Source organism: Rhinoderma darwinii, chromosome 5 (genome assembly GCF_050947455.1).
Source record: "Rhinoderma darwinii isolate aRhiDar2 chromosome 5, aRhiDar2.hap1, whole genome shotgun sequence".
Lineage (NCBI taxonomy): Eukaryota > Metazoa > Chordata > Amphibia > Anura > Rhinodermatidae > Rhinoderma > Rhinoderma darwinii.
Genome location: NC_134691.1, coordinates 102616890 through 102626917, shown reverse-complemented (window position 1 = coordinate 102626917; position 10028 = coordinate 102616890). Strand labels below are relative to the sequence as shown.

The 10028-nt window shown below is 43.3% G+C and overlaps 1 protein-coding gene across 1 annotated transcript in view; it reads left to right on the top strand.

The window, feature by feature from the left end:
• The first annotated feature begins 6423 nt into the window (after positions 1 to 6423).
• Positions 6424 to 10028, top strand: part of CABLES1 (Cdk5 and Abl enzyme substrate 1) — a 98377-nt gene continuing 94772 nt past the window's right edge. The window contains exon 1 of the mRNA XM_075826351.1: positions 6424 to 7155. Coding sequence (XP_075682466.1) covers positions 6593 to 7155 — 563 coding nt within the window. The 5' untranslated portion in view covers positions 6424 to 6592. The remainder of the gene's footprint in view (positions 7156 to 10028) is intronic.

Sequence of the window (10028 nt, the reverse complement as noted above, 5' to 3'; positions counted from 1 at the left end):
GAATTTCATTGAAATCAATGGGAGCATGGGTCCTCCAACCCCATCCAGGCGGAGAATGAATGGAGAGGGGGCAGCATGTGACTCTCTCCATTCAATTCTATGGGAGTTAGGGTATGTTCACACAGCCTATTTTCGCCCGTTTTTCGGGCCGTAAACGCCCAAAAAAATCCGAAGCAGAACGCCTCCAAACATCTGCCCATTGAAATCAATGGGAAAAACGGCATTCTGTTCCGATGGGCCGTTTTTTTACGCAGCCGTTTTGAAAAATGGGTGCGTAAAAAAACGGCAGCGAAAAAGAAGTGCAGGACACTTCTTGGGACTTTTTTGGAGCTGTTTTTCATAGGCTCTACTGAAAAAAGCTCCAATATCGGCCGTAAAAAACGCAGCAAAAATCGCGAGTGGCTTAAAAAACTTCTGAAAATCAGGAGCTGTTTTCCCTTGAAAACAGCTCCATATTTTCAGACGTTTTTAGTCTAGTGTGTGAACATACCCTTACAAAACAGGCAAGCGAGCGTGCCACCTCACCAGGCAGAACGTACAACGAATTGGATGCTGTGTCTATTTATTGACTCTTGTACACCTGTTAATAAATTTGGCGAATCTTTGGCCATCCATTCGACAGAAAAGTAAATCTGCAACCTCCTAAAAGAAGGTGTCAATTTGTGCCAAAACTTAGGCCAGTTTCTAGCACGTTATGTTAAATCTGGCCTTGTCAGAGGCACCCGTCCCCGTGCCATACTAATCACTCCCCTTTTTGCAACACTTTTTGAAACTGATCAGTGAAATAAAAAGCCACAAATTACAGCGCAACTATGGCATGCGCCAAAATGTGTGACTTTTTACACCAGTGTTCTGCCATAAAAACGTGCACATTTTGGCACGTCATATTACCCTCAGTCCATATAAATTTTAAACCACAAAATTTACATCTAAGTCGTCTGAAATATAAGCTCAATACACAAAGTAATCACTTCATTATTACATTTAGGAAACACAATTACCAAAAAATAATTAAAAACAACCCTAAAAAGAGGATGGAGACCTGTGCCATGAAAAATAAGACCCAATGCATATTATCCAATAATCTTAATCCAAACAAGCGCTGAATTAATTGGTAAATTGTTTTATTTAGTTGATTGGAAAGGCTTTGGCCCAAAGGCAAGACCTTGGGAACCTGTACGGTACATTAATGCTCCTAGACTTATCTGCACATTTAATTTTCGCTTTAGAAGGATGTCTCTCGCCTCGCCACTGCCGGCCTCTCCTTATCAGCGCGAGCTTTGCTACAACATAGGCTGGGCTCACATGTTGCAGTCAAAATACGTTTTGTGATTTGATATTTTGGACTTGACACTGACTGGTTTCTGCCCTTTGATCACTACCCCAACCTTGGATTTGAATGACCATTCTTCTATTTATTTAAAGGTCCTTGCAGTGCAGTGTAATTGAAGAAGCATGTCCTGTGCTGTGTGAGTTATCTGCTCGCTGAGGCCCCATTCACACGGCCCGCGATTGCAAGCACGGCCAGCCACTGACTGCCACCCGCATTTTTGCGCCGTGCTCCCATACAAAGTATGGGAGCACGGGCTGCAAAATGCAAAAGAACGGACATGTTTCATAATTTTCGGAACATTTCTACGGTATGGACACCCATCCGTAGCAATACGGAAAGGTGTCCGTGGCCAATAGAACTGAATGGGTCCATAATTGCGGACCGTATTACAGTTCGCAATTACAATTTTTACGGTCGTGTGCATGGGGCCTTACAGTCACGTTTTACACACAGAATTGTCAAATCTGACTGTTCAGTGAGCAGATAACCCACACATTTGTACACACAGCGCAGTAAATCTGTGCAGGTCCTGATCTGCAAGGACCTTCTAGCCACTCCCTCTCCTATGTACAGAGCAAGAAGAGCAGATTCAACACCATTAACCCCCGCCTCTCCACATCTCTGATGAGTTCAGGGGAATATTTGGTATTTCTGTGTCTGGCGTATTGGGGCACTGTGGTACCCTATTGTCTCAATATCACCCAGGAAATGTACAGTTAAAGGAAATACCTTTTTTACATTTTATTTTAATGTACAATTTAGGTTTGCGTCTTATGGTCCTGTGCGTCCTATAGTCTGAAAAATACAGTAAGTTATGGTATCCGGGTAAAAGTCCCATGATTATTAATAGCTGGTACTTTTGTTCTGACTAGATCACAGAAAGCACTGCTCCCATTTCTCCTATGCATTACGTGTGCGCCCCGGACAGTGAGCAGACGCTTTTGGCTGCGCCTGCTCAGTTCCTCCTTGAGAAGTTTCTTCAGCACAGTTCTCACAAGCTGTTTCCAAAGGCTCTCAATAACCCAAGGAACCCATTACTGGCTGTAGACTGCTACTTGAATCTAGGACCTGAGGTAACCTCCAAAACAATGGTGACACAAATGGGGCAAAATTTGTTAACCCCTCCCCCATGTTTATTATTTATCATTATTATTAGCATTTAAAGGACATGGTACTGTTCCTTTTAAGGACTGGTCTTGTATTTTAATATCTTCTGCTTGTTGAGCACCAATATAACAAAATGTATATTGATAAGCATAGTAACACTATATGGAAAGTCTTGTAGCTTTAGGCTTGGTTCACAAGAGAATGTTACGTCCGTAAAGGACGGAACGTATTTCGGCCGCAAGTCCCGGACCGAACACAGTGCAGGGAGCCGGGCTCCTAGTATCATAGTTATGTACGACGCTAGGAGTCCCTGCCTCTCTGTGGAACTACTGCCCCGTACTGAAAACATGATTTCAGTACGGGACAGTTGTCCGGCAGCGAGGCAGGGACTCCTAGCATCGTATATAACTATGATGCTAGGAGCCGGCTCCCTGCACTGTGTTCGGTCCGGGACTTGCGGCCGAAATACGTTCCGTCCTTTACGGACGTAACATGCTCGTGTGAACCCAGCCTCATATTTACCCAGGGTATGTGTTTTATAATACTTTGCATTCTGTTGCAGGTATCGCTGTGTTATGTGAGCTCCAGACCACACTCTGTGTCTACCCATTCCAACACTAAACTTATTTCTGTTATCTTCTCAGTGGAGATATTTCGAAAAATTTTGAATAAGCACAGGTCAATCATTGAACACAGCTATAATCACATTGAGGATGTTAGTAACTCACCTCTTATGTCATATAGACGATCACGGAATATCCGCAATACACTTGTTAAGAATCGAACAAAGGGGGTACCTAAAAGTGGACAACAAACACTACTTAGACCACTTAGGCCGGGCCGGTCATCTATGTGTTATGGTGTCCTTGCTCACTCTTGTATGTGGTAGAAACCTCCTGTGACTTCAAGTCATGTTTAAATAATCACAGATTCTCTATTAGGAGGAAAACACGTGACTTGCCCGTCTCTAAACATTTTGCGGAACATGACCACACAGAAAGATTTGACATTTATGCTTCTTGAGCATATCCCACTACCTCGTAATGGTGGCGATAGACATGTTGCTTCACAAATGTGAATAGAAATGGATATTTTTGTTGAACACACTAAAACCTAGCGGCCTCAACGTTGAGTTTACTGTTGCTAGGATTACCTCGAGATGCATTCCTCCTTCTCTGCAATTACTCCTTGTAATGTCCTCCTCGGATGTAGTTTGTGATATACATACACTGGACACATAGTTGTGTATTGACTTATATTTTATTCGGAAATGTTAGTCATTTAACTGGTTGCCGACACAGGACGAGTTAAATGAATGTAAAAAGCAATTAATGATAAATAAATAAAAAGTAAAAAAAATACACAGAAACACACATTTTTTATAATAAATAAACTTTTTAAAATATAAGTCCCAAAACAGGAAATAATATAGACATATTTGGTATCGCCACGACCGTAACAACCTGTACAACAAATGTATAACATTATTTATGATCGGTGTATGGTGTAAAAAAAACAATATTAAAACTGCAGCAGAACCGATAATGTATTTGTACCAAAAAATAGTACCTACATAAAGTACAACTCGTCCTGCAAAAAACAAAGTCTCATACAACTACGTCGTACAAAAAATAAAAGAGTTATGAGCGTCGGAATGCAAAGAGGGGAAATTTAAAAAAATTGATCTGTCCTCAAGGCAAAAATTGGCCGTGTCCTTAAGGGTATGTTCACACACACTAATTACGGACGTAATTCTGGCGTTTTTGCCCAGAATTACGTCCAAAAAATGCGGCTTGAAAGCGTTGACAAACATCTGCCCATTGAAAGCAATGGGCAGACGTTTGTCTGTTCACACGAGGCGTTTAATTACGCGCCGCTGTCAAATGACGGCGCGTAAATAGACGCCCGCGTCAAAGAAGTGTCATGTCACTTCTTGGGGCGTAATTGGAGCCGTTATTCATTGACTCCAATGAAAAGCAGCGCCAATTACGTCTGTAATGGACGCGGCGTTCAAGCGCCTGCACATGCCGTTACAGCTGAAATTACGGGGATGGCTTCTCCTGAAAACATCCCCGTAATTTCAGCCGCTACGGACGCTGCCGTGTGAACATACCCTAAGGGGTTAATATATTAATAGTGTCGTTGTTTTTTTCTTGACATCAGGACCACTCTCCATCATTACCTTTAGTTATAAGGAATCTGCTGTGGATTTGTTATTCTCGCGGTGTAGGTTATGCTCTGGGTCTAGTTGAAATTGGGAACTTTGATATTATGTTTTTTTTATGGTTCACATTGAGATAATTTCTGTGGAGATCTATATTTACATACATTTTGTAAATTATTTTGAAAAAGATTATAGTATAGAGCCACTGCGTAGCAGGCACCTGTCAGTCCGTTACACGTTTTGTGGGTTTTATGTGCCGTCCCCTGTGCATGAAAGTAGTACTGGGTATTACCATGAACCCGGACTGCAGATCTAGTGACCACAGAAGTGTGGCCGGAGGCCTTCGGTCCACGTGTGGACTAGAAGTACATCAGACCTTTTTTTAACATATGATGAAATAACATAATAAATTATAACCCATTAAGTGGGTTAATATACCAATATGTTTCCATATGTTTGGAGGTCACAATATGCTCACAACTTCCTTTGTGTTGCATAGCAACATGACACTTCCGGTATTATCGCATGGCGCACGCGCGCTTGTATTTTGAGAACGCCGTGCGGAATTAGAACATTATTATATTATACCCGTTGTCTTTTTCAAGACCAATAAGGAATTCTGATAGCTGATTGGTCCTGGAGCCCCTACCCTTACTGCGCATTAATCAATAATAGGAGAATTATGGATTTTTGTATCTGAGATTTATTTGCATGTATTTTTTAACAATGGATATTTATGCACTTTCTGTATCAATTGCTCTTTTTTTATACCTTAATCACGGGTTGATCGTGTCTTTTTTGTATGCTTCACTTTTAATGATTATTATAATGAGATTAAATATGTTAATTGAGATATATATATAAAACATAGTGCCACTTGCTGTTTTTTGGTCACCTTAACTCTAAAAATAAAATGGAATACAAAGTGATAAAAAAGTCGCATGTACCCCAAAAGTTTCAATAAAAACTATAGCTCGTCCCACCAAAAATAAGCCCTCACATTAATCGAAGGAAAAATAAAAACGTTATGGCTCTCAGAATATGGCCACACAAAGCTATTTATTTTTAGCAACTGGTAAAACATGAAAAAAATATATATAAATTTGCTATCGCCATAATCGTATCAACCCGTAGAATAAGGTGAACGTGTTGCTTTTACTCCTTGATGGACGCCGCAAAAACAAAACCCCCAAAAAACTGGCGTAATCAGTTTTTTGCCCATTTCACCCCACAAATATATATTTTTTTCAGTTTCCCAGTACATTATGCAATACAATAAATGGCACCATGAAAAACGACAACTTGTTTCACAAAAAACAAGCCCTCATACGGCTATGTCAATGAAAAAATTAAAAAACTTTATGGCTTTTGGAAGGCGGGGAGGAAAAAACGAAAATGAAAAAAACGAAGATTGGCCAGTTTAGCCCTAGCCAAATCTTATAGTGAAACGGGGGGTCCGCTCCCCAGTCCCGAGGCCTGACCGTGACAATTATTCTAGAATATAAACCGCCCTCGATATGCAGAATTTTACCATCTCTATCGCGGACACTTGAAATTTTGCCTTTTAAAAAACCCTGCCGTTGGCAAAAAATTGTGCTTGCCCCGCCACTGGGTACACAAGTGGCCGGCTTCAGTTATAAAATATGTCGTGTGACATTATGAAGACTATGACAAACCAAGACGTGATAAAAGTTCCCGTTTTAAACAATGGTCCCGTTATGTCTTAAAATAATGTGCCCAGGAACAGACGGCCACAGAACTGAGCACTTGGAGAGGAAGGCGCAGAGTACGGATTTGAGCAGCACTTGAAGGAAGTAGCAGCCCCTTGCAGCAGGCTTAGGCTCTGTTCACATCTGCGTTCCGGGAGGAAGGATCCTGTCAGTGATCCCGCCCAGCTCCCAGCAATAACCAGCGCTGCCCGCCTGCTCGTCCCGCTGCACTGCTCGCATGGTATATTCAGCGCTGACCGCTACGCTCACACATGCGCCATGGCGGCTGCCAACTGCAGTAATGGGCTTATGATTGGAGGTGCCATGCAGTCCCCAGGTGCCCACAGCCTGGAGCACGTCAGGAGGCAGCAGCTCATGGACCCCCGCAGGAGACAGGCTGCCCTCTCCTTTCTCACCAACATCTCTTTGGACGGGCGCCCCCTGCAGGAGTACAGGGGAGCGCAGCTGAGCCGTGAGGCAGGTGCAGCAGAGAACGGCGTGCAGCATCTGCAGTGGAAGGAGTCCAACGCCCCGTTACCTGTCACCCCCGTACATGTCCCGCATAGCAGAGCCAGCTGGGCCTCTCCACAACTTGTGTCGGTGTGTTCAGCGGGAGTGCTGCGGGAAGATGATGAAGAGGAGGAGGAGGACGACGTGCAGGGCACAGGACTGGAGCTGGCAGAGGCTGAGGATGCCTTTACTAGTGTACCCACCACATCTGGGAGCAGGGGTCGCCTCAACTCCTTTACCTATGGCACCCTGCCCGCTGCCTTCACTAGGACGTCCTGCCCTGACCCACTGCAGGGACTGCTCTCCAGCGCCATGGATATCCCGAGGTCAAGGTGAGGAGTGCTCCATCTCCATCCTGCCCAACACTGTGCAGGTCTATGACATCACTAATATAGGCTATTCTCATGGCTGGGGGTATGTATGTGTGTATATATATATATGAGTCCACCGCCCAGCAGCACCAGCTTGAATAACAGATGGGTGCACGCCTTAGGAACCCGATCCTTGGTTCCAAAGTTTCCAATATATCCCAAAATTATTTTTTTTAATTTACCCTTGTGCAACGTTTCGGCCCTATATGATGCTTGAAAAAGGCACAAGGGTAAATAAAAAAAACATTTTTCACTTTTGAATCGAGCGCTGTCTATTTTTGGATATATATATATTTGTGAGCTGTATGTTCTGTATCCTCCAGTCCTCTGCACCTAAACTGGCCATAGGCAACCATAAAGCATGGACGCCATCTATGTAAGGATTGTGGCCACCTTCAGAGTGACTATCTGAGGCTTTGTGTGATAATATAAAAGACTATGAGGTAATTATTACACATGAGACAAATGAGCATCAATAAGGAAGACGTGTTAAGCTGGAATCACGACTACAGTTTTTGATTCAGTTGCTTGAACCAAAGTATACAGGAAAGACTGTTGTATCCATTTCTCCTTTTAGCTTAAAAAAAACTGCACCAAAAACAGCTTGTGTGAATCCAGCTTACGGCTATGTTCACACAGTTTTTTTTACGAGGAAACCACGCTAAAAAACTCATCAAAAACTTCCCGAAAATGCCTCCCATTGAAATCAATAGGAGGCATTTTCGGGAAGTTTTTCCCGCAAACGGGAAAACCACCTCGCGGGAAAAAGAAGCGACATGCCCTATCTTCGGGCGTTTACGCCTCTGACCTGCCATTGACTTCAATGGGAGGCAGAGAAAGCGTATTTCGCGTCGTTTTATGCCCACGGCGCTCAATGGCCGTGGGCGAAAAACAGCGAAAATCGGCTATGTGCACACTGGGCGGATTATCTGCAGATTTTCCACAATGTGTAGCATATTACATTAGTTTGAACAAACCCCATCCGCGCGCTGCGGAAAATAATAGCTAAGAAAACATAAATTGACTTGCGGTGCGTTCTTCTGATTCGCAGCATGTCCATTTATGTGGTAGAATCGCGGCTTGTTTGAGGTAGGTTTTTCGCCATTGAATTTAATGGGGAGGTAAAAGCCACAACATATAGCAAATGTTGTGGTTTTTTGGTGGAAAAGCTGTAATTTTGCCGCAAAAATAATAAATCGCAATTTTGCAAAAATAAACAAAAAAAGTCTATACTTCCCCCTCCCTGGCCTTATTATAGTGACGGCTCCTTGTTCCTCCAGCTGCTCTTTGTGCAGCACAGCCCTCTGGGATGCTGAAATCCGCAGTGAAATTCCACTTCTTCTCCGTAATGTGCGTGCTGCGGAGGGAAAATTCTGCACCGCAGCCTGATTTCCGCACAGTTATTTTCCGCAATGTCTGAACTAACTTTCCTAAAAATGTATAGAAAGAAATGTAAAAAACGGCTGCTGCAGAATTCAACAGCAATTCCGCCACGTCTGAATGTGCCCTTGGGCTTTATGTTTATACTTTTGGATCCACTCCTGGCTTTTGGTGTGAATTAAGGGTATGTTCACACGCAGTGTTTTCAGACATAATTCGGGCGTTTTACGCCTCGAATTACGCCTGAAAAAACAGCTCCATTACGCCTACAAACATCTGCCCAATGCTTTCAATGGGATTTACGGTGTTCTGTTCCCACGAGGCTTCATTTTACGCGTCGCTGTCAAAATACGGCACGGAAAAAGATGCCCGCGAAAAAGAAGTGCATCTCACTTCTTGGGACGTTCTTGGATCCGTTTTTCTTTGACTCCATTGAAAAACAGCTCCAATAACGTCCGTAAAATACGCCGCGAAAAACGCGAGTTGCTACCAAAACGTCTGAAAATCAGGAGCTGTTTTTACCTGAAAACAGCTCCGTATTTTCAGACTTTTTTGGTCACTGCGTGTGAACATACCCTAAGGGTACGTTCACACGCTGAGAGGCAGTTACGTGTGAAAAGACAGACTGTTAACAGCTGCCTCGTTTCACACGTAAAAGCTCCTCCTCGTAATTTACGAGGCGTCTGAGACGCTCGTAAACCTTGAGCCGTGCTTCATTGATTTCAATGAAGAACGGCTCAAATTACGTGGCAAAGAAGTGCCCTGCACTTCTTTGACGAGGCTGTATTTTTACGCGTCGTCGTTTGACAGCTGTCAAACGACGACTCGTAAATAACAGGTCGTCTGCACAGTACGTCGGCAAACCCATTCAAATAAATGGGCAGATGTTTGCCGACGTATTGCAGCCCTATTTTCAGACGTAAAACGAGGCATTATACGCCTCGTATACGTCTGAAATTTGGCCGTGTGAACATACCCTAAGCCTGAACGACTGGAAAAAGTGACGCAGACAAAAATTTGCATTGCAAAGCTGCATAAGTTCACAGTAAAACGGGTCGCTACGTATGCCTTCACCCTCAGGGTATGTTGACACGCTTAATAAAACACGTCTGAAAATACGGAGCTGTTTTCAAAGGAAACAGTTTTTCGCTGCGTTTTTTCCAAAAATGGCTCAAGAAGTGACATGCACTTCTTTTTTGCGGGGGTATTTTTACGCGGTCGTTTTTCAAAATGGATGTGTAAAAAAACGGCCTGTCGGACCAGAACGCCACTATTCCCATTGAAATCAATGGGCAGATGTTTGGAGGCGTTCTGCGAATGATTTTTCAGCTGTTTAGGGCCTGAAAAAACATCCGAAAATAAGCCGTGTGAACATACCCTAACAGGAAAGTCAGAAGGCCAATTTTCACAAGCCAATAATTGGGAATAAGCAGGGCAGCGATCAGCCGACAAAC